The sequence below is a fragment of the Bubalus bubalis genome, chromosome 10 (assembly GCF_019923935.1).
Source record: "Bubalus bubalis isolate 160015118507 breed Murrah chromosome 10, NDDB_SH_1, whole genome shotgun sequence".
In the NCBI taxonomy this organism is placed as follows: domain Eukaryota; kingdom Metazoa; phylum Chordata; class Mammalia; order Artiodactyla; family Bovidae; genus Bubalus; species Bubalus bubalis.
Genome location: NC_059166.1, coordinates 7,849,986 through 7,877,449, shown reverse-complemented (window position 1 = coordinate 7,877,449; position 27,464 = coordinate 7,849,986). Strand labels below are relative to the sequence as shown.

At 53.7% G+C, this 27,464-nt stretch overlaps 1 protein-coding gene across 1 annotated transcript in view; it reads left to right on the top strand.

The window, feature by feature from the left end:
* Positions 1-27,464, top strand: part of IGF2R (insulin like growth factor 2 receptor) — a 102,946-nt gene that overhangs the window by 42,293 nt on the left and 33,189 nt on the right. The window contains exons 9-22 of the mRNA XM_025294314.3: positions 149-323; positions 1,186-1,289; positions 6,995-7,159; positions 9,617-9,757; positions 11,325-11,468; positions 12,547-12,684; positions 13,497-13,644; positions 14,118-14,295; positions 14,954-15,069; positions 15,500-15,668; positions 17,190-17,369; positions 20,416-20,517; positions 21,787-21,888; positions 24,480-24,675. Of these exons, the coding sequence (XP_025150099.3) occupies positions 149-323; positions 1,186-1,289; positions 6,995-7,159; positions 9,617-9,757; positions 11,325-11,468; positions 12,547-12,684; positions 13,497-13,644; positions 14,118-14,295; positions 14,954-15,069; positions 15,500-15,668; positions 17,190-17,369; positions 20,416-20,517; positions 21,787-21,888; positions 24,480-24,675 (2,058 nt within the window). The remainder of the gene's footprint in view (positions 1-148; positions 324-1,185; positions 1,290-6,994; positions 7,160-9,616; positions 9,758-11,324; positions 11,469-12,546; positions 12,685-13,496; positions 13,645-14,117; positions 14,296-14,953; positions 15,070-15,499; positions 15,669-17,189; positions 17,370-20,415; positions 20,518-21,786; positions 21,889-24,479; positions 24,676-27,464) is intronic.

The following is a 27,464-nucleotide window of genomic DNA, read 5'->3' as shown; positions in this document are numbered from 1 at the left end:
GAGTGGGGGGCCCTGGGGGCCGGGAGGGGGCCCAGGCCGAGCACCCCCTGCCCCGGGGCGGGCGCTGCAGGTCAGACGGGAGGACGCTGTGGCTATCCAGGCCTGTGCGCTTCGCGAAGCCCCTTCTCGTGTGTCCCCCTTTCCTTAGCCTCAGACTCCTTGTTCTACACCTCGGAGGCGGACGAGTATACATATTATTTGAGCATCTGCGGAGGAAGCCAAGCGCCTATCTGTAATAAGAAAGATGCTGCGGTGTGCCAAGTGAAAAAGGCAGATTCCACTCAAGTCAAAGTGGCCGGGAGACCCCAGAACCTGACCCTCCGGTGCGTACGGCCCCCGCGTGACTCTCAAGGGTGTCCTGCATGTCCCTGTGAAGCCTAACACACTCCCCTGCCAGCTGCCTGCTTCCATTTTCCACAGGGAAGTCACCTAAGCGCAGGAAAGTCAGCTAAGCTGGCCTTTTTTTTCCTGCTTGAGTCAGGCAAGTGCCGTTTGTCGCTGACCCAGGTGGAAGTTTTTCCTGGCTATACAGCACAAGTGCTTCTGTTAGTACGGTTTGTTTTATAATCTGTTGTCTGTAGGGAACTGTACGTAGCAAGGTTACTTGATAAGTTGATATGGCTTTTGTGTTTTACAACTTACGTTTCTTAGAAGTTTTGGTTTTTCTCGGGCGGTTTGAGAAATCTGAAACACCACTGGCATCACATCCAAGAGTTGAACAAGCAGGAGAATGCTTCAGGACAGTTCTCCTGACCCCTGAAATCAGGAGTTAGCTTCACAAAAGCTTTTATCAAAGCGTTAGTTCTCTGAAATTGTCATCTGGGGTCCCTCTGTCAGACTTCCTGTGGCAGTTGCTGGTCGAGCAGTGTCTTCTTGGGCATAAATTATTTTGTACAGAACCCCAAAAGGAGAGCAGAAGAGTCCCCATGTTCCCAGTAGAAGCTTTCACGCTTTCATCCAGCCAGTTATCACTCTGAAGTGAGAGGGTGACAAGCGCATCCATTTGGAGCTCTTTTCCTCTGGACGGTCCTGCCCCAGACGGCGGGAGCGTGTCCCCAGCTAAACGTTTGCGTCTGTGCTGGTCTGTGGGTGGTATGCAAAAGTTTTAATGTAGAAATGCTTAGACATTCAAGTTTCTTTCTTGGTTCTACCAAACGTGTGTGCGTGTATGTTACAAAAACCTAGGTACTCGGATGGAGACCTCACCTTGATCTATTTCGGGGGTGAAGAGTGCAGCTCCGGCTTCCAGCGCATGAGTGTCATCAACTTCGAGTGCAATCAGACAGCAGGTGAGTGCGCTTGGAGACCGTGGCGGCTCTGTGTCGGTGGGCCAGGTTCGTGGAAGCAGAGGGCTGGGGGGATGGTCAGGCCTTCTCCTGCAGACGGGGCCCCACAAGGCCCCCTCTGTGGTAGTGGGCAGGAGGACCCCCCCACCCACCCCGCCAACGGTGGACACACATCCTGTTTCCATTTTCTGTTTGTTCTGGGAGTGGGCCCGGCACTCGTCTCGCCGGGAAAGCCTTTCTGTCCCGCGTTCAGCTCTCACTGGGGTGTGGACGGAGTCTGAAGGCTGGGCTGCTCACCACCTTCTGGGGGTTTGTCACCCAACAGCTCTGCTTTCAGGAAACGAGTTTCTAGGTGAACATTTCTGCAGTTGGTTGCCCTGCTATAGAAGTTGGATTCCGGGGATTGTAAGAGGCCACAGGGCATCTTTAAGTGGAGTGGAGGGCTTCCCTGGGGGCTCAGATAGTAAAGAATCAGCCTGCGATGCAGGAGACCTGGGTTTGATTCCCTAGGTTGGGAAGATCCCTTGTAGGAGGGAATGGCAACCCACTCCGGTATTCTTGCCTGGAGAATCCCATGGACAGAGGAGCCTGCTGGGCTACAGTCCATGGGGTCCACGACTGAGCAACTGACACCCTGAGACTTTCTAAGCGACTGAGAAGCTTCCCCGAGGCCACCGTGGCACTGCCGTTTCTGTTCCCACTCCAGCGATCCTCCATGCAGTTGGGGTCTGTTGAGAGGTGATGGGGTTCTCACCCTCATCAGAGCGCTATCCCCTCCGAGGCCCCCCAAACAGTGACCCCCCCGCTTCTCTGCATGCTGGCCGGGCCTCAGCCCAGAGCTGCAGCCTGGGAACCACCCGAGTCCGGCCCTATCCGCATAACCGGCCAGCTCGCCCCATCCCTCCACCCTGAGGGGCCCCTGGTTCCTCCCTCTGTTTGTTTTGTACGTTCCCATGGAAGAGCTTTAACCTTCTGGTCCCGGGGCAGGTTCCTACATGATTTACCGGGGGTCTGGGAGAGGCAGCCGTGCGTGATGGGAGCCGAGCTTTACAGGCAGGTGTCTGAAGGTGAACGCGGGCAGGAGAGGGGGTGACTTGCCCCCGGGGTGCAAGCAGAGACTCACCTGGCAAGAAGCAGGTGGGAGGGCGTCAGGGCGCCCCTCGGTTCCCACTGCCCTCTGCCTCCATCCCCGTGGTTCACGGCCCCGCTTGTGGTCCGTCAGCCCCCCACGCCCCCCACGCGCGTCCTGGTCTTCACGTTGGAGTCCTATTCTCAGTTGATTCATCGAACACGTTTTATGGATTCCTGTCTGCGAGGCCTGGGGACGCCTTGATGGCTGAGAGCTCTCTGGGTGTGTGCAGAGCAGAGGCAGGGGAGAAGGGTGCTGGGCACCACAGTTCAGGGTGGTGCGGGCGGGGTCAGGGCATCCGGCAAGGTCTGTCGCTGGGGGCCTGTGTCAGGAGGAAGGCCCCCAGGTCAGTGGGCTGGTGTCTGGGTCTCCCCTGAGGACTAGGAGGTGCTGTGTGGGTGAGGCCTTCCGGACAGTGCAGGGGTGAGCCAGGCTCCAAAGACGGGGGCCACGGGGCTGACACTCGTAGCAGGAGGAGAAGCTCATGCAGAGGTGGGCATCAGGGTCGCCACGAGCAGGTCAGAGCTGAAGGCTCCACCCCTGGCTAAAGAGAGTGTGGGGAGCACTGTGGGGATCTCATGTCCTGCGGAGGGTCTGGACTCTGTCCGGAAACCAGTGTGCAGGGGCTGGGTGGTGGTGGTGGTGGTGGTGGGGGGAGGTGGGACACACATCTGGCTTGGGTGCGGCCTCTGGATCTGTCTCCCTCCTGCTGGAAGGCCCCGCGGCCCTCCCCGGATTCTCCATCCCTCTGCCGTCATCCCCAGCTCCTCTGGGCCCTCAGGAGGCCCTCTGCGAAGTCCACCCTTTCCTTTCTGCCTGGACCCCCCGGGAAAGGCAGCCTCCTCCTCGCCCCAGTCCCCCGCCCAGACCCTCGGGCGGCCTGCCCCCACCCCGGCCGGGTGGGCGGCTCTGCTGCGGGCGCCCTGTGTGGGCCAGGGCCCCCTCCGCCCGGTCGCTGCCGCCTCCGGCCGCGCTCCGTCTGCGCTTTTTATTAATGACTTGGCCGAGGTGGTCGGGAATGCGCTGATCTCATCTGGGCACGTTGGGAGGATCGAATGATCACCCCCGAAGACCGCAGGAGGATGTTGAGGAGGGCCTCTGGTCAGGGACTCCCAGGAAAGACCCGGGAGTCGTGCCAGAAAGCTAGAGAGCCCAAGTGGGCTGGAGACTGGAAAAACGATTAGAGGTCATTTTTTTTCCCCCCTTTTTGTTAGGAAAGTTTTCGAATCTATAAGTAGAAGGAACGTTAAGATGAAAACTTACATGCCTACCCCTCAGGCTAAATAGTCGTTAATGTTTACCGAATTTGTTCCGCGTGTATACGCTCCATCACATCAGCGATGGATCGTAACGCTGCACCCCGACTCTGGGAGAGGGCATTCCTGCACGTAACCTTGGTGCCAAAGAGCTGCCAAGGTGAACGGCGATGCTCTAATCCTGAAGACACCTGTCTTCTAGGTTCATGCGACTGGTGACACAGAGACCCGACCTGGAGACTTTTAGATGTTTCTGTGGGAGACTCTGAGCCCCTTTCAGGCTGGAGTTGGATATGAAATATTTAAGGCTCCTTCCAGCTCTGTAATTTGGAGCTAACTATATGTAGTATATTGCTGCTGCTGCTGCTAAGTTGCTTCAGTTGTGTCCAACTCCATGCGACCCCATAGACGGCAGCCCACCAGGCTCCCCCGATTCTCCAAGCAAGAACACTGGAGTGGGTTGCCATTTCCTTCTCCAATGCATGAAACTGTGTGTAGTCTAAAATTATTTCATTGTTGCTTTATTTGAGTTTAAGTTTAGAGAACTTAGAGAAGAGAAGCCTTTAGTGGAGTCTGTGTTTATTGGATAAACGTAATAATGTATTTTTTGCATGTTTGAATGGGTGTTAATTGGCCACAGAGTCTTGTGAAGGGTGGTTTATAGTTCAACTTGGATTTCCAGGAATTATTTAGGCTTATGAGTTTAGGGTTTCCTGCTTTCCAAGACACAGAGGTGCATAAGTTTCTTTCTTTCATCCACGATGTATTTTCTTTCCCATTTGTTTCAATAACTTAACATCTCGTTTGATGTAATAGATCTTATTATTGGTGATCCTGCCAAATAAGGACATTAGACTATTTTGCGGGGAGGAATTACGTTAGCCTGGGCTAGTAAAACACCGTCCACAAATCCAGGTGACAGGTCATCACATCCAGGACTTCGTTTCTCTAGTCTCCATGCAGGTCTTGGGGGGCCTCCGCCCTGTGCGGTCGCTTGGAGACAAATACATTTCCCCCCTTGTATTGCTGCTGTCTGTGGACGTGGCCTCAGGACTCCACGTAGGATGGGAACTGCCGTTTTTTTTTTTTTTTTAATTTAATGGGCCAGAACTAAGAGACGGGACCCAACTTCAAAGGCAGGGAGGCAGGAAATGTTGTTGAGCTGTGTGCCCTGAGGGAAGGTTGAACCGGTCTGGCGAGTGGGACGGGGCAGAGGGGGGATGGGGCAGCCCCCCCACCCCCCCACGGAGGGAAGTGTCCGCTTTGCCTCCCGCTGGTCGTGGAGGCCACATACCCTGAGGCCACGTAAAGGGTGTGCTGGGAATGAACCTGTGCAGGTGGGACACCCGGGAAGCTTTCGGAATTGCGTGGAGAGCAATGATGGAGAGATTACAGAAAGTCACCGGTGATCCCACTGGTGGGTGGAAACCCATAGGAAAATAGCAGTCCTGGAGGCAAGGCCATTGTGTATTTAAAAAGCCACCTGGTCTGAATGAACGAGTCATTTATTTTAATTTTTTAAATTATCCGACTTGTTTGTAATAGCTGTATAAGGATTATAAGAATGAACCTAGTTTTATGTGTTTGAATCTAAAACCAACCAAACAAAGGCAATGTAGCTTGGTTGTGAGGAGTCTTAGTTTTCTATTCTCCAAAAGTTCTCCGAGGAGTTAAATAAGAATGCAGGTCAGAGGCAGGCAGGCCAGTGGTTATTTAAATTTTACTTAAAATGGACTCTCCCTGTGGATCATTAGGGCGTTTCAGATGCAAACCTAGCTCCTAAGGGAGGATGACCCTAGAAGCATTCACTGTACTATTGGTATTTAATCGTCTGTGAAGTTACCTGGTGAAAGAAAAACACTCCGGATACCTCAGGTTTTCAGGAAACACAAATCTTTTCTGATTCGTGAAATACTGATCCAGCGGGGAGTAGTGCAAACCTTGTGGGTGGATTGGGGGTCGGGGGCGTTGAAGGGAGCTGGAGGAGCTTCACTGCTCCAGCATGGGGGGCACCGTTGTCCCAGCTGGAGAGGGTGGGCTCTGTGTTGTTGGTAAGGAGGCTGGGAACACCAGATCTTAGGGAGAACAGCTTAGGGTACTAAAAAAAAAAAATTCTGAAAAACAGAAGAAAGAAAAAGCCCACAGAAGCGCAGGGAGGTACTACCGCTTTGTGGCTCTGAGTCTGGCTCTGGGGCCAGACCGTCTGGGTTTGATTTCTGGCTTTCTAGCTCTGGAGCCATAGGCAGACTACTCAGCCCTCCTAAATCTCCAGAACGGGGCTAAAACTGTCCCCATGCCGCAGGGGGTGAAGGATGAAATCCTCGAAAGGATGCGAAGCCCTTAACGCAGAGCACGTTGTTTGCCATCCAGCCCCGCGGAGAGCGCTGGGCTTAGCGCCCTGCCCACCTGGCTTGAGGTCCGTGTGCAACGAGCCGCTGTTGCTGGTGTTACAACTGCGATGTTTATATTATTAAAGGTTTAATAGAAGTTGTAATTGAAGCAGCGTTCACCCTTGGTGCAAAATATTATCTCCCTTTTCGTTAGAACATTGTTCTCTTCAGGGCACTGAACCTTAAGAAAGGCAAGTCGTGCAGGAGGTCCAGAGGAGGATTATTAAACCATCAAGGGTGGAAAACCGGCTGCCGTGCCAGTGGCGCGCTAGCTCGGAAAGGCAAGGGGATAGAATTTCTTGTTGGGGAAAAGTCAACAGGCTTTGCAGAATCCCAGGCTACGTGGACAGGGAAACTGGCTTGCAGGGAGGGCTGATGGATTGGAGGACAATGTTAGAGGCCCACGTGTGCGCCAGGATCTGGGACGCTGGCCCCTCTGGGAGTGAGGTTACTAGACCTGAGCGCCCTTCAGCTGTGGGTGGGGGGAGGCCCAGACCTCATCAGACCTTATCTCTCTTCTTTGCTCATTTCAGGGACGAGTCCCTGGGGACTTGTCCTGCTCACAAGCACATCGTTAAGACTCTGATGGTCCTGGAACCGGAGTTACTCCCTGGTCTGACTTAAAAGGGTGTTTATGAGCCTCTGGGAAGCTGACCGCAGGCCATGAGCTGCCTAGCACTGCCCAGGGGCTCACACCCATTGAAAACACCCTGCTGTCCTGTTGAGGGCATCCTCCCAAGATGAAAGGGGCACAGGGCTGACCGCAGGGGTTCTGCCTGAGATGCTCTGGCCTGGGAGCCCTCTGATCTCTGGGGCTGGAGCCCTGAGCTTGTTGGCCTGCACGGCTGCCCCAGGGGTCCCGTCCTGTGTGCCGCCGGGCGGTCCTGGCATCTCTCACGTCGTGGGCACTCTCTCCCTTTCTACCTGACGCAGGTAACAATGGCAGAGGGGCTCCTGTATTCACCGGGGAGGTGGACTGCACCTACTTCTTCACGTGGGACACGAAGTATGCCTGCGTGCACGAGAAGGAGGCCCTGCTGTGCGGCGTCTCCGACGGGAAACAGCGCTTCGACCTGTCGGCGCTGGCCCGGCACTCAGGTAGGCGGCCAGAGGTGCACGAGAACCTTCCCTCTCGCCTCCTTCCCCACCAGCATGGTTGGAAATGCTGTTACCGTTCTCTTTGTCAACTGATCGTATCCCAGCCCTTCCTCCCTTCTCACGGAGCAACATGAATTATCAGAGATGACACAGACTCAGGAGGTGAGATATCTGAATTTGAGGTCAGTGTTACTGTTCCCAGTTGGAGTGCCTTGGGCTCCTCTTATCATAGTTCAGTGAAAAAACGACCAAGTGCCTTCCATGTGCCAGGCCCTGTATTTTGTGATTAGAAACTTTTTTTTTTTTAACTGTTGTTGCTGAGAAGGTAGATCTTAAAAATTCTCACCACACACATAGAAATTTGTAGTTCCTTGTGATGAATGTTTATCTACACTACAGAGGTGTTCATTTCACAGTGTGTATATATGTATCGAGTTGTGTTGTATACCTGTAGCCAGCATGTGCCTTCCCAGGTGGTGCTAGTGGTAAGGAATCCACCTGCCCATGCAGGAGACCTAAGAGACGTGGGTTCAATCCCTGGGTCGGGAAGGTCCCCCTGGAGAAGGGCATGACAACCCATCCCAGTATTCTTGCCTGGAGAATCCCCGTGAACAGAGGAGCCTGGCGGGCTGCAGTCCATGGGGGTGGCAAAGAGTCAGACACGACTGAGAGACTCAGCACAGCACAGCACAGGGCCGACGAGCTGCCTCTGTCACGTGGAATAGCACACACGACAGGCAGAGGGGCCTGAAGTCGCATAATCACCCGCTGCTATGGGAACGATGACTCATGTTTCTGAGCCCCCGCTGCTGAGGGCCGCTTCACGTTGGAAAGAGGATCCCTCCGTTGTGGGTGCCAGTCTGGGAACATGAGCCCCATCGCAGGTGCCCTCAGGTAGTGGGTTGCCCGGGGAGTTAACATCCCAGTGCTCTTGTGGTTTGGCACCTCTGAGCCACGGGCCTGGGGCCCTGGTTCCCTTCTGTGGGCTGGTGGAGAGGCTGGCCTTCTGTCTGCTCAGTGGGTAGGGCTCTCCACTCTGCTCAGACCGGGGTGCGAGGCCTCTGCTGCCACGTCCAGCTGTGTTGACTCGAGCAGCTTGCCCTCCTCCTCCTCCCCCGGTTTTTCCTTGCTGTAAACTGAGTGCTCCTTTCCAATCCCTCTCTTCACTTAGCTTTTTTTTTTTTTTTTTGGTAACGATCCCTCTGTCCAAGGCCCAGCCTAAGGTCTGTGAAGGATGCAGAGATGCATTCAAGATCAGCTGACTTTGGCCCCCCTCTCTGGTTCCATGAATAATCAGTCCTGAATATTCTTTGGAAGGACTGACGTTGAAACTGAAACTCCAATCCTTTGGCCACCTGATGCAAAGAACTGACTCACTGGAAAAGACCCTGATGCTGGGAAAGATAGACGGCAGGAGGGGAAGGGGACGACAGAGGATGAGATGGTTGGATGGCATCACTGACTCGATGGACATGAGTGTGAATAGGCTCTGGGAGTTGGTGATGGACAGGGAGGCCTGGCATGCTGCAGTCCACGGGGTCGCAGAGTCGGACACGACTGAGCGACTGAACTGAACTGGTTCTGTGGGAGCAGGGTTTTTTTGTGTAGCGTTTGCACCTAGGTAATTAAGATGCTGTGAAGTGAGAGCTAAAATCCTTCCCTGATAGTTAGACGTCCTTCTGCGTGAAGGCCCCTCAGCGCTCCCACCGCAGCGTTCAGAACCTTTTGTCCTTGTTTAGCAAGTGGTGCTTCCAGGCTGCTGACGGCCCTGTGTAGTGAGTGGGTTGTGCTCCCGCTGATGAAGGGTTTTCGCTGTAAACCCCGGACTCCACTCTCCGTGTGTACGTCCGCCTTCCCTTCCGGTCCTCAGTGATGTCCGCGGGGGCCGTTTGGGGACGGTCTGCTTTTGACTTGCTCTCTGCTCTCAGCCCCTGCTGCTTCTACCTCTGTGGATGTTTTCTGTTCAAACACGACTGGGTCGTGAACGGTTTTGAGTTCAGGGACCACCCGTGTCTTGTTTATCTTCTGGGGGCCCCGAGTGCTAAGTCCTGGGCCGGGTCTGCCTTATCTGTGGTCTGGAGGCAGATGCGTCACCCGTGGCCCGCGCCTGCCAGGTCCCAGGGCTGGCGCCTGGCTCTGCTTTTCAGTTTTTTGATTTCAAACTCTGAGGCTTGGGAGAACTTTTGCTGTTTAATCCTCAGGCCGCCCCGGTAAGCCGCCTCTTCTGAGGAGCTGTTTGGGGCTGGTTTGTTACTGTCACGTTCAAAACAAGCCTGAGATTCCCGCCGCGTGTCTGTGCCTTCAGCCGGCTCAGGTCCAGAGATGTGAGAGCCTGTTGTTTAGTGACCACAGTCCTTTACCTTCCGCTTCATCACAGTCTATGGTGTGACTCACACAGAAAAGCAATCACTGCCTAGGGCTAGAAAAAGCTTTTTTTTTTTTTTTTTTCGGTTACAGAACTGGAACAAAATTGGGAAGCTATGGATGGCAGTCAGAGGGAAGCAGAAAAGAAGCATTTCTTCATTAACATCTGCCACAGGGTCCTGCAGACGGGCCAGGCACGGGGCTGCCCCGAAGACGCGGCCGTGTGTGCCGTGGGTGAGTGGTACCCTGCGGTGAGCCGTGCCTATGCGTGCAGGCGGAGCTGGGCTGCATCCAGGCTGGAGGGAATGAAGATGAGCTTCCTGTGGTTCATCACAGCCTCCTCTCTCTGGGTTCAGCGCATAAAGGATGGGCGGGAAAGGAGAGTTTAATGACTCAGATGTAGGGAACTGGGGCACTCGGGCGTCTTGAAGCAGACGGAAGCCTTCTGATGTGGGCTCCCTAGAGACAGGAAGAAGCATGTGGGAAAATCCTTGGTTATCGTTTCACCTTGTAACCCGAGGAAGAGAACTGCCAGTGCTTGTATAAAAAAACTGATTTTGATTTGTTAACGACCGTACTGCCTGGAATTGTTCAAGAATTATGGCTTCCGGGGAAGGGGACTCTCAGAATCTTGTATGAGAGAAGTGGACGGACCCTTTGAGTTCCTTTGGCTTTTAACTGTGTTGGCCTCAACTTCTCAATTGGATATTAAGTGTTTAAACATGTTACTTAAGTGTCACCTGGAAAGTGACAGGCAGAATAATTGGAATCTGTTTTGCAAGCATTAGATAAGCGATTGTGAATTGTTAACTTTTTAATTAATTTTTATTGGAGTACAGATGCTTTTTTAGTTCCTTGCTGGCTTAGATGGTAAAGAATCTGCCTGCAATTCAGGAGACGCGGGTTCAATCTCTGGGTTGGGAAGATCCCCTGGAGAAGGGAAAGGCTACCCACTCTAGTATTCTGGCCTGGAGAATCCCATGGACAGAGGAACCTGGTGGGCTACAGTTCACGGGGTCACAAAGAGGCAGACACGACTGAACGACTCACACGCACAGTTGCTTTACAGTGTTGTTAGTTTGCTGAACAGCAAAGGCAATCAGCTATACGTATACATGTATCCCCTCTTTTTTGGATTTCCTTCCCATTTAGGTCACCACAGAGCAGCGAGTAGAGTTATAAGGGATTGTGAATTTAAATTTAAAATCCAGGTTGGATTTTAGGAATTATCCCAGGCTTCAGAATTGGTGGTGTGTCTTTTTAAGCAGGCGTGTCCCTGCCTTTATTTAAGGACTTGAGACAGAGTTTCATTGCTTTATCGTAAAAGTCATTGAACCGAGAATTGAGTGGTCACCTGCTTGGCCCCCTGAACAGATTTAGTTTCTACTTTGGTCACGGGACAAATGCTACCCCCTCGGTTTCAAATGACCTTGTGCCTCAGGGCAGCTGAGGCCCCCCTAGATGGGGGAACGTTGTTATTTTCTGGGATCTCGTGACAGGCATTTCTGCCTCTGTCTGCCTCCCCTGCCCTTGAAGGATGCTGTGAGTCACTCTCGCATTTTCCTCCTCCTCTGCCTGAAGGTGCCCGCGGGGTCCTCAGTGAGGCTGCCCCTGCTCGGTCAGATGTGTCACTCGAGTCTGTAGAGACCCACTGACAGTCCTGAGCAGGCTTGGCAGGCTGGGAGAGGGGCCAACGCACACCTGTGGGCCTTGGCTCCCTCTCGGTACCTCTTCGTCTGCGTTGTTAACCCCTTTTGATCATGTCTTATGTTTTGTTCCCCCTTTGCTTTCTCTTTTCTAGATAAGAATGGAAGTAAAAATCTGGGCAGATTTATTTCTTCTCCCACCAGAGAGAAAGGAAATATTCAGCTCTCTTACTCAGATGGTGATGAGTGCGGTGGTGGCCAGAAGATAATAACAAATATAACACTCATGTGCAAACCAGGTACAAATGAAAAACAAAACCAGAAAGCGCGGGGTCTCCCGGGCTCCTGCCAGGGGCACCCGTGCATTCTCTGTTTCCCGTGTTTTTCCCCGGCCACCGCTGGGACAACGCGGTAGAGCACTGAAGTCCAGGAGCGTCACGGTGGCCCCGCTGGATTCTATCGCCCCCGCCCCAAACCAGCCCAGAGATGGAGAAACCATATGGTGTCCGAGGGGGTCATGTTGCAATTTTCCAGATGAGTTATGCTCTCGGCACGGCTTCCTCTTCCTTAGGCCTGGTGCCGGCCGATCGTGGGGCCCCCTGACTTCCTCCAGAGGGGGAACATCGCGAGCGGCTCAAAACATCGTCCGTGACCTTAGCGGGCACACAATAAATACTCCTCTTGATGTGCCTTTATTTATAGGTTCACATTGTTTTCCAGGGGTCAGGATCTATATATATATATCTGCACATTTTTTATGTTTCTCAAAACATGGCATTCTGTGAATGCTCTTCTGTGTCTCACAGTCATTATTTATCATCTGTCGGGACTTCCTTGTTGCTGCTGGCTTGGTTTTACTATTTTTACTCATTTTTCTCTATTGTTGGATTAATAACATGTTTCCAGCATTAATTGTGCTGTGACATGTCCCCGCTGCCTCCTGTTGGAAGATTTCCTTTGGATAAATTCCCGGCTGTGAGTTAAGTTCAAGGACCGGGACAGTATTTTTTTTTTTAATTTTTTTTTTTTTTTAAGATTGTAAAATATACATAACATAAAGTTTACCATTATAAAGGAATTGTAAAATACACATAATCTGAAATTCACCCCTTTAACCGCAGTTCAGTGGCGTTAAAGCACTTTACGTTCACATTGTACGTTAAGTACGTTTACACCACCGTCCATCTGCAAAACTTTCTCGTTCTCCCAAGCTGAAGCTGTGTCCCCATTAAACACTAGTCCACCCCCACCCTTGTCCTGACTCTGTCGGTGTGACCACTCTAGCGACCTAAGATCAGTATTTATAGAGCTGGTTTGAGAACCATGGAAATTTCTCGAGACTGGATCAGTGACCAGTCTGTGTATACCCATCAACAGGTGATTTAGAAAGTGCCCCGGTGCTGACAACCTCCAGGGCTGACGGCTGCTTCTACGAGTTTGAGTGGCGCACGGCTGCGGCCTGTGTGCTCTCCAGGACCGAGGGGGACAACTGCACGGTCTTTGACTCCCAGGCAGGTGTGTGTCCGAGCGCCCTCTGGGGCAGCCTCTCCTGCAGCCGCTTCAGCTGGCTTTTGTTCGTTTTTTGGCTGCGCTGGATCTTCATTGCTACTTAGGCTCTTCTCTGGTTTCGGGCACCGGGGGCTACTCTTGAGTTGTGGTGTGGGGGCTTCTCATTGCCGTGGCTTCTCGTTGTGGAGCGTGGGCTTCGGTAGTTGTGGAGCACGGGCTTAGCTGTTATGCAGCAGCTGGGATCTTCCCAGATCAGGGATCAAACCCATGTCTCCTGCGTTAGCAGGCAGATCCTTAACCACTGAGCCATCAGAGAAAGCCTGTTTATTTTCTAACATTTTCTCTTTGAGTGTTTCAGGGTTGATAACCTGCTTCAGAATTTATAGTAATACTGTTTGACCAGAACTCTGAAAATCTGGTGTTTGAGGCTTACTTGAGATAATTAAAAAACCTCTCTGATTGTCATAGTTGAAGTGGGTTTGCTAATCATGAAACCCAAGGAACACGGGAAATAAATCATGTCTGGAAAGACGTTCCGAGTGCCTTTCTGGCCGTGAAACCCACTGTAGCCTTTTCAAGGTCGTTGTATTGTGGTTGTGGTCCCGCTTCCCACACACTGGTGGTTCATTCGGCCAGGAATTGTGGGCTCTGACTCGGGCGTTGGGTGAACACGGCAGGAAGGGATGAGTGAGGTGGTGGTGGTGGAGGAGGCCCGTCCCCGGGGCAAGGTCGGTGGCGTCTCCACGCTGTCGGGCCGGCCCAGCCTCTCCTGCACCCCATGGTCCGACCTGCCTGGGGTGCTTTCGGCTCTTCCTCAGGGTTTTCTTTCGACTTGACGCCTCTCACGAAGAAGAAGGACGCCTACAAGGTCGAGACGGACAAGTATGAGTTCCACATCAACGTGTGCGGCCCGGTGTCTGTGGGCACCTGCCCGCCGGACTCAGGGGCCTGTCAGGTGTCCAGAAGGCAAGTGACCACTCTGCGATCCGGGTGTTCCCTTGGGTGTCCCGTGCGCGCGGACGTCCTCCTCCAGGACAGGTCTGCCGCCTGCCGACGTCCTTCCCCGACGAGCCTTTAAACCCCGGGAGGGCCTGGACTAAGGGCATATGGTTTCCAGAGGAGGGGCAGGACAGGAAGTGGGTGCGTGGGGTTGGGGAGGGGGGGGCCCTCGCTTCTGTGCAGTCAGCACTTCTCGGCTGCCTGGGGGGATCTATGCCCACACTTCTCCAAGTTCAGTGCAGCGTTAGCTCAGATGAAGGGAGCTGGGCCTTGAAGCCGTGGCGCTGACGGTGGATCCGGGTCTGGCGTGGGGGCGGGGTCGCCTTCCCACACCCACTGTGTGGAGATCCTCCCGCCCAGGTCCTGGCAACCCCCACGCTCCTCGTGTTGCCCAGCGCTGGTCCCGCTATCTTTTCTGAGAAACACTTGGCTTGTTTTAGTGATAGGAAGTCTTGGAACTTGGGACGCAGCAATGCTAAGCTTTCGTATTACGACGGGATGATCCAGCTGACCTACAGGGACGGCACACCCTACAATAACGAGAAGCGCACGCCAAGAGCCACGCTCATCACCTTCCTCTGTGACCGAGACGCTGGAGTGGGTTTCCCCGAATATCAGGTGGGAGCCATGGGTGCTCATGTGCGTCTGTGCGGCAACAGGGGCCAAGGAGGGGGAGAGAGGTTGTCAGTCTCGTAAAGGCGGGGGAAGAGAAGAAAGCGGGTGAAGGCGGGGCTCGTGACTTTTCTGGAGCGAGGGAAGCGAGGGAGGTTCTGCTGTAGGTGACACAGGAGCTGGGGCGGTCCCCGGGGAGAAGCTGTCACGTTGTCTGGCTTCCCGGGACTTATCCAGGAGCCTGTCATGGGCCCTTTATTTAGAAGCAGAGCCATTATTAGTCTGGTTTACTGGGCACATCCTCAGCTCCTTTGATGTTAATTAATCCTTTTAGATTTGCCAGGGGACACGGGCAGTGTGTATTTTCTGACCAACAGTGGGCCGTACCACCCTCAGTCACAGCCCTCCACACTGCTGGTTTGGGGTAGATACCACACAGAAGCATCAACAGCCCTGCCTTGTTCCCACGTAACAAGCTAGAGTTCCATCTTAACTCATTGCTGGGCAATCTTCCTTTTAATAGAACGAGAGGGGATGGACAAAGGAGATGAACTTGCCTCCGATTCTTACTGAGGAAAAAATGTCCCACCTTTTTCTAAATGCTGGCTTTGGGTAATGAGTCCCCTTCTCTGCCGTCCCTCCCATGTGTGTGTCCCGAGATTAGGAGGAAGATAACTCTACGTACAACTTCCGGTGGTACACCAGTTACGCCTGCCCGGAGGAGCCGCTGGAGTGCGTCGTGACTGACCCCGTCACACTGGACCAGTACGACCTCTCCAGGTGAGGCAGGCCCGCCTGCCCTTGGCCTGGCCCCGTCCAGTTAGGGCCGAGGTCACTTAGGCCCTGCCGGTGGACATGCCCCTGAGACGGTGAGAGAGCGTGCAGGATCAGGGTGGGGAGCTCCAAGCTGCATGAATTCTAATGATCTGGGAGCCTGCGCAGGATCAGCCAGTGTTTGCCCAGCACAAACCTCCGTCTTCAGCTGCATCCTTCAGAGTGATGCCTGTCACTGCAGAGGTGTGGGGGTGGCCCCGGGTGTGCAGAGAGGTCTGTGTCTCGTGAGGCTAGAGAGGAGGCGCGGTGGGCCAGCCTCTGGGGGTTTGATAGGCAGTGTACCTTCCCTTCTTACTTCTCTAACCACTTAGAAATGAATCATCGGGCCGAAAGCTGTCGGCTGGAAAAAGCGTGCGTTTCCCCCTTGACCTTTCAGGCTAGCGAAATCCGAGGGCGGTCCTGGGGGAAACTGGTACTCTCTGGACAGCGGCGGGGCGCGCAACACGTGGCGGAAGTACTACATCAACGTGTGTCGCCCCCTGAACCCGGTGCCGGGCTGTGACCGCTACGCGTCGGCCTGTCAGATGAAGTACCAGGGCGAGCAGGTGAGGCGGCCCTCCCCGCCCTCCCAAGCCCGGGGCTTGGCAGTAGAGGGTGGGGGGGTCTGAGTGGGTCCGGCTCGCGCCGAGAAGCCCCTTGAGACAGATAAGGGGGTCTCGCTGCGAACTCACCTGCCCCACCCTCCCAGAGATGCAATCATACTTGAGTCGTTGCTCAGATTTAAAATGAAAAAAAAAAACAAAACCCTTGGTGTGGGGAACCGCCTCTGCTCGCGGTTCTCAGCAGACAAAGTGACTCTGAACAGCAGACATTTATCAAGGAGAGTTTAAGCTTCCAAAAGCTCTTGCTTCTGGACTGATTAGAGGGGACGCCTGCTTGGCAGATCCAAGCGCCAGCTCTTCTTGCCCGGGTGCAGGCTGCACTCTGTCATTCGATGGAACGCAGTCACCACCAGAACCTCGGTAACGCTCCCCTGGGTGCCTTCTTGTACACAGCGCATCTTAAAATAAAGACGTCTGTGTGCTTCTTTAAAAATAGCATGTCGAGGATGTACTTTTCCTGGGGTCCGTTACACGGCAGCTCAGAGGTGTTTTCAGGGAAGCTGACGGGCGCACCCTGCTGGTTGAGTGGAGCGTGGTGGTGTGTTGGCGTGCACTTCGGCACGTGTGTACTCTGGGTTGGAGCAACGGCCTCCAAGGACAGTCCGCTCTCATTATTCATGGATTCTGTATTTGCAAGCTGTCTCCTCGCTACCATTCATTCGTGACCCCAAATCAGTGCCCGGGTGTTCTCACGGTCTGTCGTGGACATGTGCAGAGAGGCCTGGCATGGCTCTGCATTTTTGTCTCGGTTCTGCTACCCAGACGTCCAAACAACGGAGGCGAGAGGGGGCGGGCAGTGCGGTGGCCGGACACTCCTGGCTCCTGGCCACACGTGGACCGGGCTTGGTCCTTCCTCGAATGCCTGGGAGAGGAGTGGCCTTGGATGGGTTGCTTAACATGTCTGAACTGCGTTTTCACTTTTGTGAAATAAAAAGGACCTACCAGGGTTTTGAGGCGTCAGGATCGAAGGCTGTGGGAGATAAATGTCCGTAGAGATAAACGTCCCCCCTCCCTCGGTGTGCGGGGAGCGGATCGGTTCTAGGGTCCTGGCTGGTCCCCAGAACCCGAGGATGCGCCAGTCCGTGATGCGCAGTGTCGCGGTGTCTGCACGCGCCCTGGTGCACATCCAGCCCGTGGTTTCACAGCGTTTGACACCGTGTCAGTGCTGTGCTCGTAGACGTGGGTGGCTAATGTAAGTTTTGCTTTTTGGAGCTTTCTGGGATTTCTTTCCCCTGAGTGTTTTCCATCTGAAGTCGGTTGAACCTGCAGATGCAGAACCTGTGGGTTTCAAGGGCGGACTGTTTCCCCTCTGCAGAGGAGTGGTGGTTCGAATTCGCTAATCCAGCATCTGTGGCAAGTGTGTAGGACACACCTGCCGTGCATAACCAAACACCCACTGTGTCAGTAGCGAAGAACACAGTTGGTCTCTCCAGAGGGAAAGCTGACAGCCACATGTGTTCGCAGGGCTCCTACTCTGAGACCGTCTCCATCAGCAACCTGGGGGTGGCGAAGACGGGCCCCGTGGTGGAGGACAGCGGCAGCCTGCTCCTGGAGTATGTCAACGGCTCTGCCTGCACCACCAGCGACCAGAGGCGCACCACCTACACCACCAGGATCCACCTTGTCTGCTCCATCGGCAGCCTGGTGAGGGGGGCGGGGCAGCGCCGTGACCTCGCTTGGTCGGGCTCCTCTATCTCTGCATGGGACGCGGGTTCTGCCTGCTTCTACTTCAGGTCCGCATGTGCTGCGGACTCGGGGAGGCCAGGGCCACGGCAGTGGTGCTTCTGCACCTGTCCTCCTGCAGTTTACTCCCAAGCCCTACGTGCTGGCTTGGGATGCGCACTGCAAGGTGTTCCCTTACCGTGAGCTTTCTCTCTTAGCCACACAGATGCCATCCTGCATGTGAGTTTCTGTGAGTTCTGGAGGGCCCCACAGTTCTGTGATCTGAGGGCCACACCCTATAGCAGAAGAGGTCTTAGAGATGGCTTGGTCCAAACACCATGGTTCACAGATGAGATGGAGGCCAGGCCCCGTGGGTGGACACCGACAGAATAATAACGAGCGGTCTGTTGGGAAAGCAGGAATGAAATCTCCAGGTTGGGAAATGGAGGAGGTGACAGAGACTGCAGGCGGGCCCGAGCTCCTTACCCAGGGCTGAGCAGAAGAGAAAACGCAACGTGAGAATGCTTTGGGGTCATTATATACAGTCTGCACTTTTCTCTTTTTTTAACTTTTTATTTTGTATTGTGGTTTAGCCGATTCACAGTGTTGTTGATGGTTTCAAGTGGACAGCAGAACGATTCAGCCATATAAGTCTGAGTGTCCACTCTCCTCTGAACTCCCCTCCCACCCAACATGGCCACTTACGGTTGAGCAGAGTCCCCTGTGCCACGCAGCGGGTCCTTGTTGGTTATCCATCTTAAATATAGGAGTGTGTGCGTGTCCCTTCAAACTCCCTAACTGTCCCTTCCCCCGATCCTTCCCGCCTGGGAAGCCTAAGTTCATTCTCTTAAGTCTGTGAGTCCATTTCTCTTTTGTAAATAACTTCATTTACTGTGTCATTTCGTTTTAGAGTCCGCATGTAAGGAGTGTCTCACAATATTTTTCTTTCTCTGTCTCACTTAACTTCACTCATTCCCTGCAGGTTTTTAAAAAGCAATGTGGTAGAAGATGTATCAGTATAACATAAGATTCACCATCTTAGCCATTTCTAGGTGTAGAGTTTAGTGGCATTAATGCTGTTACAGTGCTGTGGACCCATCACTGGGTCCATTTCCACCATGTCCATTGTTATTCTAAACCTAATTGCTTTTTTTTTAACCTGGAGTTTTACATTTACAATTGCATCATGTGCTTTTTGAGAAGTCACCGAGCCCTTCGATGGACGTGCAGTGGGGATGATAGAGGTGCTTCGAAAGGGTTAGTCGCAGCGTCCTCCACTTTGGTGGACATGTTACTGGCCCAGTGAGTCCATTCCACCTAGCAGGCGGACTGCTCGGTCACTTCCATCCTAGTCATCTTACAGACGTCAAGTTCTCTCTGTCCTTTGCCAGCACACGATTTTTTTCCCAGGAGATCATGTCTTAAGAGCTTAAGAAAGTTGCCCTGATAAGGGGAGGAGAAGGCTGGCGGGCTGAGCTCGGCTTGTACAAGCAAAGCTTCGCATAGCTGAGCCATAAACACACACTGATAAGCCTGAGCTGGGCTTCCCGAGTTCTGCTCTCAGCACCAGGAAGGAATGCTGGCTGAGCAGCTGGGACCTCGCTGGCCGCCTCCGGGGCCCCTCCAAACCCCACCCTGGACCCCTCTCCCCCCTCTGCTGGGCCTCGTCCCCCTCCACTCCCCTCTCTGGAATGTCTTTGTGGTGGAGATACTGGACAGTTCTAGGAAGCCCTCTCAGACCCTTACTTTTTCAGCTTCCCTGTGTCATCCTATTTGGACGGTGTTTTTCAGTTTTCACAGCGATTTCACGTTGTTACTGTATCCATCAGCACCGGTCCACGGCCTGGTGCATTTCGTGGGCCCAGGCAACACGGAGCGAACAGAGAGCCACGTCTCCGGGGGTGCTGTGCTGCAGTCCCCCCGGGCTCTTCACAGCCACGTGGTAGGGCCGCAGGGACAGGCGTGTTTGCAGTTCACCGTGGGTGATGCTGCGGCGGAGAGGGTGGGGAGGCCTGGGGACCAGCGGCTGTGTCCCCTTCCCCCACACGTCTGGGCGGGTGGCTCAGCTCCTCCGTGACTCCCCTCCCTCCACCATGTCCTCACCTGTCAGGGAGCGTGGCGGAGATCCCCCCGCTGAGGCTGATCACACCCTGGGTGTCTGGCCAGCTGTGGAGACTGTGCCCGTGTGGGACCTGGTGCGGCTCATGTTCGAGCACACCTCACCCCGTCAGCCAGCCTTGCCTGGGTCCGCAGTGGTGTGGCCGTGCTCGTGTGCACCTGGCCCGTGGGCCCAGCTGTTCTGCGTCTGGGTGTAGTTGAGTTCAGTTCAGTCGCTCAGTTGTGTCCGACTCTTTGCGACCCCATGAACCGCAGCACGCCAGGCCTCTCTGTCCATCACCAACTCCCAGAGTTCACGCAAACTCATGTCCATTGAGTCAGTGATGCCATCTGACCATCTCATCCTCTGTTGTCCCCTTCTCCTCCTGCCTTCAATCTTTCCCAGCATCAGGGTCTTTTCAAATGAGTCAGCTCTTCGCATCAGGTGGCCAAAGTATTGGAGTTTCAGCTTCAACATCAGTCCTTCCAATTAACATTCAGGACTGATTTCCTTTAGGATGGACTGGTTGGATCTCCTTGCTATCCAAGGGATTCTCAAGAGTCTTCTCCAACACCACACTTCAAAAGCATCAATTCTTCGACGCTCAGCTTTCTTTATAGTCCAACTCTGGGTGTAGAATGGTGTTCAAAAGCACAGTCTCAGGCTCTGACCCAGATTTGGATCCCAGTTCTACCATTTACTCTTGGTGTGACCCCCCCCAGGTAGATTAACTGGCATCCACATGTAAGAGAGAACAGTCTCCTTAGTAGGAAGGATGACATCCTCATCAGATGAGGCAGGTTAACTCCTCACCTGCTCCGCCGTATGTTAATCCACCGACTTGAACTCTTATTATCCCACTAGTGTTCTGGTGGTTAGAGCGCGTTTCATGGCCTTGAGTTGACTTGTATCCCGGATTTGTCCTTTCAGCATACCCATCCCATATTTTCTCTCAACTGGGAGTGTGTGGTCAGCTTCCTGTGGAACACGGCGGCAGCCTGTCCTATCCGAGTCACCACCGACACAGACCAGGTATGGGTGGGGTCCTGGGCCCCACGACCGCCCTGCCCTGGCCCCGCTCTTCCGGCCCCGCCCCCTCCCTCCGGCCCCGCCCTGCGTCCCGGCCCCATCCCTCTCTCCAGCCTCTTAATCCCTGCCTGGACAGCAGGCGTTTGGAAGGGGTCCTGTGTTCCCCGCCCTCTGCCCTGGCTCACCTCCCGTCCTGGGATGAGAACCAGGACTTCCCTTCTGCTCCCCGGTTTCCCAGACCCCGCCCTCCTGCTCCCTCCCGCTGTCCCTCCGGCCTCACGGGGGGCCCTGGGGCGCTCTGCCACTGTGGGGACAGAGGCTTAATTTCACATCACGGCCACACCCAGGATGTGTCGGTGCCCTCTCGGCCGTAGGCCAGGGCCCGGGTGGCTAACGTGGCGCTCAAGGTTTTTGCGCTCTGACCCCAGCCACGCCCCTGCCTCTGCCCTGCTTGCTGTCTTCACCTCCCTTTTCAAGTCTCCTCCGAGTGGCAGAGATCCCCCAGAGGAGTGTACCCGGAGCATGCGGGTGGGAGCCCACGGGCCCCTGCCCACCGGCAGGGCTTTCTGAAGCCGCTGTGCTGGTCTTTGCGTAGGGTGGGCGGGGTGGAAAGAAGACACAGGGAGGGGGCTCACTGCGCCTCCTAGAATTGAGGAGAGACAGGGAGTTATTTGTGGATCTCTCATGGACCTGTCTCTGATTTGGGTCCTCCTGATAGCTCAGTTGGTAAAGAATCCGCTTGCAATGCAAGAGAGCCCTGGTTCGATTTCTGGGTTGGGAAGATCCCCTGGAGAAGGCATAGCATATTCCAGGGCTTCTCTGGTGGCTCAGATGGTAAAGAATCCGCCTGCAATGTGGGAGACCTGGGTTGGATCCCTGGGTCAGAAAGATCCCCTGGAGAAGGGAAAGGCTACACACTCCAGTATTCTGGCCTGGAGAATTCCATGGACTGTATAGTCCATGGGGTGGCAAAGAATTGGACACAACTGAGCGGCTTTCACTTCACTTACGGTTCCTCACTTTTCCTATGGGCTCAGCCGTGGTCTTGTTCCGGTGAATACAGCAGTCTCAGGGTTTCAGGGGAGGGCGGCACCGCTGAGCTGCCGTCCCACCTGGGGCGCCTCAGATGCGGCACTAAAAGGGGCCATGAGCTCGCCCGGGGCCGCTTCTCCGATGGGGTCAGTGCCAGGCAGGCATGGGCGATGCTCTGTCCCTGCCATGTCCTCCGGTACTGGGTTTGATTGTGCCTCTTCGCCCCTTTCATTCCCGCAGGCCTGCTCCATCAGGGACCCCAACAGCGGGTACGTGTTTGATCTGAACCCACTGAATGATTCCCGAGGACACGTGGTCTTGGGCATCGGGAAGACGTTTCTGGTAAGACTTGGCGGGGTGCACTCTGATTTGCCTTGGAAGGACGGGAGGAGGCGCAGAGCTCACCCTCATCCCATGACAGGGGAGGCAGGTGTCCTTAGGAGCCGCCCAGGGCACGGATGGCAGCCCTTGCCCAGGAGGAGGCAAGGAGTCCAAGTGTAAGGGGAGATGAGGTGAAACCCTTGCCCCTCCTGCTCTGCAGATGGGAACTAGGAACAGAAGATGGGCTGCTCCTGGTCCTGGCCCTGCATCTGGCGTGGTGGTCCCAGGCCAGCAGCATGCACATGGCCTGCGAACTTGTGGCCAGGGCAGCGTCTCAGGGGTGGGGCCCAGCAGGCTGGTTCTCATGCCCACTGGGGTTTCGAGTCCTTGGTCAAAAGGAAATGTTGATCATGTTTGCCTGTAAAAGGGAGATGAGCTGATGGCGTGCTCCAAAATCTTCAGACAGCCCCTCCTTTGTGGGCGGCCCTGGCAGTGTGTCTGGAATAGCGAAGAGGAGAAACTCCACTTAGTGTGTTCCGTTATAAACTAAGCACTGTTGGACAGAGAGAGGTTTTTAAAAATCTGTATTTTGGTTTAACTTTTCCTAGCAGAACCCACGTTGGAAGAAGAGAGTAACCTTTGAAGCGGGGATCTCATCCCAAAGGAAGCTGGGATGAGAATGTCATAAAACCAATACAGGGGGGGCATTGTAGGCACAGCGCATGTGGGAGGGCATGCAGGTTCCTCTGGAGCCTCGAGACCCCCGATGGGGCTTGTCACCGACACATGCGGGCTTGTCAGCCTGCAGCACAGTCCCTCCCTTTCCCACCCCCTCTCAGAAGTTGCTGCCCTAGAGTTTGGCTCGTAACAGGTTGTAATAGGTGACTGCAGTGTATTTGGCTGCCTGTGTGAGTGCGAGAGGCAGACAGGAACTTCAAGATCGAGCCCCTTAGGGGATTTGTCAGAAGAGGTAAGTCCCCTGGAGGACTTGCCCGAGGAGGTGAGCCCGGAAGAACATGCCAGAAAGGATGACGACCTCTGTAGGGGCCATGCTGGAAGAGGTGATCCCATGGAGAACCAGCCAGAAAGGCTCTTCTGTGCAGTGGCTGGGGGGCAGGAGGAGGTGACGGGTGCAGGGTCGCAGACAACAGGGACAGGCTCTGGATGACGGTAGTGGTGGGGTGACCAGGCTCCCGGGAGCCAGGGCGCTGGGCTTTGTGCTGCCAGCAGGGCCTCGGACAGCACCGCCCACCAGCCGACTACTTGGCGTTGCATCTTGGCACCTGGCCCTGCAGGGCTGGGCCGCCACGTGTCCTCCTGCTGGCTGTGTGCTTCTGTGGCCGCGTGGCCCACGTGGCTGCAGGCCATCGGCCTGGGTGTGTTCTCCTGTGGCTGTTTCTTAGATAGGAAACTGATCTTAAGGAAAGACTCTTTGTGTACGGAGATCTTAACTTTGTGTACATTGTCCATAAACACTGACCGGTGATAGAGAAATCTGTCCGTGTCTCACACCCAAGAGCAAGTTACGCTTCATTCTGTCAACTGCTGGATTTAAGTGGAACGGTGTCAGTAGCTTCGAGAGACACAGGGCCAACACAGTACTGTAAAGCCATTATTCTCCAATTAAAAGTAAAAAAGAAATGCAGGGGTATCTACTTTTTCCAAATTTGGATGCATCTAATTACGTTTAGATTTGATTAACAATTCAGGTTTGGGGAGAAAAATCAAATTTTAATTAATTTTTTGACAATAATGAATCATTTCTAAAATGCCTACTAGTATATAACTGAATAATAGTCTTTATCTAGTGTAAATGGATAAATCATTACATAAAAGGGGACCGGATAAAAGGTTAAATAACGTGCAGTTTTCTGTGTCATATCTTATGAATATAAACTTAGAGCAAGAATTTTCAGGAACATTGTTAGATTAGTATTAAGCAGGTTAGGAATGTGTGGGAATCGATCATGTTGGCAAATCTTACCTGGACTTTTTCTAAATGAAACGAGTTGTGTGTATTATATAATACACACATGTGTATTCACATATACCTATAAAACACACATATGTGTATTCACATATATCACATTCATATGTGACTTCATAAAGCCATAGGGGAAAAAAAAAAAAAGCCATAGAAAGGTTTTTCCAGAATTTCAGAATATTTAAAACAGTTTTTCAGAACATAAAACAGGTTTTTACACAACAAAAACCTTTTATTTAAATAAAAACAACAGGGGTATCCCATTATATTTACTTTTTAATGTGACTTCAGCCATATGTGCTTTTCCTATTACAATAAAAAATACTGCAACATTCTGGCTATATGTATTGGCATATATTGTTGCATGCAGACTGTCTCATACATTTAAAGATACAGGGCTGTCTAAATAAACCATTAGAGGCAGTTTATGGGCATTGCTGTTTGGGCTTTGATTTTTGCCTTATATACTAGCTTTAGGATTTAATTGCCCAGACGTGGCAGGTTGGTCATTTGCGTGATATTGAAGAGTAGCAGCTGTTTGGCAGGGCAGGGTTTGTGTTGCGGGGTTGTGTCTGCGGCGGGTCACGCAGCCTGAGCTGGTGTGCGTTTCTCGCCCTCTGGCCTGCAGTTCAACGTGTGCGGTGAGATGCCCGCCTGTGGCACCCTGGATGGGAAACCAGCTTCCGGCTGCGAGGCAGAAGCCCAGATGGATGACGTGAAGACCCTGAAGCCGGGCAGGCTGGTGGGCCTGGAGAAGAGCCTGCAGCTGTCCACTGAGGGTTTTATAACCCTGAACTACACGGGGCTTCCTTCCCACCCCAACGGTGAGCTCAGATCCCTGTTGGTTTAACGACTCACCAGCGTCCTGGTGGTTTTGTGACCGTCGACCTTTCCAAGAGTAACGTGCGCGTCCGTAGACGCTCCGGGTCTAGCTGCCCTCTGGCCTCACGTGCATCGTGTGTGCCTGGCCTCCAGGGTGTTCTCCCAGCCCCTGAGTGCATTCTGCAGCCGGAGGGTCCCAGGCTCCTGGGTTCTGTTCACACTCGCAACCCCCAGCATCTTCCCCCAGCACCTCCAGCGGCTGCTCTGATAGGAAAGTGTTCACTCGGCCTCTTGTCCCCTGTTTTTCAGGTATTGAAGTGATGGGTGAAGATAATAACAGTTTGGCCATCTTTATTGGGTTCTCATTTCTGTTCCTTCCTGCAGCTGTGCCTGTAAGCAGAAAGTTGCCGCTTTGGCGTCGTCAGGTGTGACGCTGAGCGTGAGAGCCCTGGGGGACGGTGGTGGTGGACTAGCAGCTGCCATGCACGCGTGCTGGCCGCTGCCTGCCGGTCCCACGTGGAGGTGCTGTGTGTGCTGAACTGCTTGGTTCTCCACCAACCCCAGGCCCCTCATTCTTGGCTTATGCGCTTCTTAACCACCTCCTGGCATCCCAGGTGATGAAGGCCCAGAAGGCCTCACGCCCTGGACAGAGAGCCAGTAGTGGGAGCCAGGTCTCTTGCTTCCAATCCTGGTTCTGCCGATGGACATTTATTCAGTGTTGCGGATCAGAGGCCCCCAGAGGTGCCCCCCCCCCCCCCCCACACACACACACAGTCCAGGGCCACGCAGCTGGTGATGAGCACAGCTGAGGTCGGAACCCATGTGGTCTGACTTCTGGATCTGCACACTTCTCACCGCACTGAGGTGGGCTCAGGAAGGGGCATTCGTGTGATGTCTGGTGCCCAAAATAACAGGCTGTCTGAGTCCATGTCAGAGGGAGCCAGGATCCGGAAGGGAGTGGGGATGGCTCTGCCAGTCTGCGGTCATCAGCTTGTGCTATGCACCCTGCCTCAAGCTGACAGATCCATTAACACACCGGGAGGAGGACTGTAGGGTGTTGAAAGGCTGATTTCAGGATTCCTGGGAAGGGGGCTAAAAATCGGGGGTCTTCTTAACTTTGAGGACAGAAGACCTGGGTCTGGGGGCTGCTGTCGGGTCTGGGAAGGGTTGGCCTAGAAAGGGAATTGCTCTCATTATGCCTCATTTGTTGGGGAGGATTCGGACACAGACAGATGATTTTAGTCTGTTCGTAGAGCCCAGGGGGACGGGAATCCTTTGCTTTACAGATGTAAACTTCTTCACCTCTGGGTCCAAAGAGTCAGCTGCTCACTCACCTCAATATCCAAAAAGAAATGTGCTTCACTCTTGTTTTTTATTGATATTTTATTAAAAAAAAATTTTTTGGCCACCCTGTGTGGTACGTGGGGTTAGTTCCCCAATCAGGGATTGAATGCACGCCCCCTATGGTGGAAGCTCAGAATCTTAACCACTGGACCTTCAGAGAAGTCCCTTCTGTCTTGTTTATAATTCTCTTTGTTTCCAGTTCCAGAGTACTGTTTAAAAATGGAATAGATTAGGCATCTATGTATCCTTTTTTTTGTGTCCTAATTTGGAAAATGACCCCACTGTTTAATAATGAACTAGATTAGACATTTATGTGTATGTGTGTGTATATATACATATATATTTTTTACCCTAATTTGGAAAATGACCCTCTGTTTCTTGCGGGGTTATCAGTGTGGTCGTGTGGCTGACAGCCGCTGACATTTCTCTGCTGGGTTGGGATCCAGGCGCCAGCAGCCCCCCGGGGGTGCAGCGCACGTCTGACCTTAGAGCTGTGTTGCTCCAAGCTTGTCCCTCCCTCTCCCTCAGCTTCAGTGTCCTCCCGTGAAAACCAGGCATCTCTGGGGACCACTGCGGGACTCAGTAACATGGTAATGACTCCGGGGTTCTTCCCTCTGTGGAGCCTCTGCCCACGTGGTCCCCTCCCCTCAGGAGCCTCCGTGTTGGCTGTGCCACCCCCGCTTCCTCCCTGCCCGCCTCCCCAGTAGTCTGTGCTCGGCTCCACAAGTCGAGTGATGTTTGAAGTGTTGGGTTGTATCACTCCTGGCTTAGACCACCCCCTCCTGGCTCAGGGTTCCCCGTGTGCCCAGAGCAGCAGCCAGGCCTGTCCAGTGGCCACGGGAGCCCTGCTGCTCCTTGCTCGGGCCCCTCTGACCTCCTGCTCCTCTACCAGGCAGACCCACCCTCCCCATCTGAGCCCTCGTCCTTGGTGTTTCCTGCTGCTCACTGCAGTCTCCGTTCTAGACAGCCAGGCGGTTCTTTTCTTCCCTTCTTCAGGGTTGGGGTCAGATGGCACCTTCCAGTGAGCCCAGCCATCGTGCCTTGTCTGCCCCACCCCTCCCCCCATCAAACCCTGGGGTTTCTCAGCCCCATCCTGCGGTGTCTTCCTGCATTTCCATCTGTCCTGCTGAGGCTGCATGAAGTCTGCTCACTGTCGGGGCGCTGAGCAGCCTTGAGGGTCAGCTCCCAGGAGAGCGAGTTTTTTTCTGTTTCTCTCACTCCTGTGTGTAGTATGAATGTAGTAAACATTGTTGAATAAACCCTTGAAGGAGAGTGATGGTTTTCTAGTGTTTGGGTGGATAAATGGATGTAGTACTCTCATCCTTCTTGGAATAGAAGAATGCCAAGACACCGTGCTCATGGTGTGAACCTTCCTTATGAGGGTCACTGTCCCAATGAGTGTGACCTCTTCTTAGCTCAGGTCCCTGGAACAGATTGGGTGCTGAGA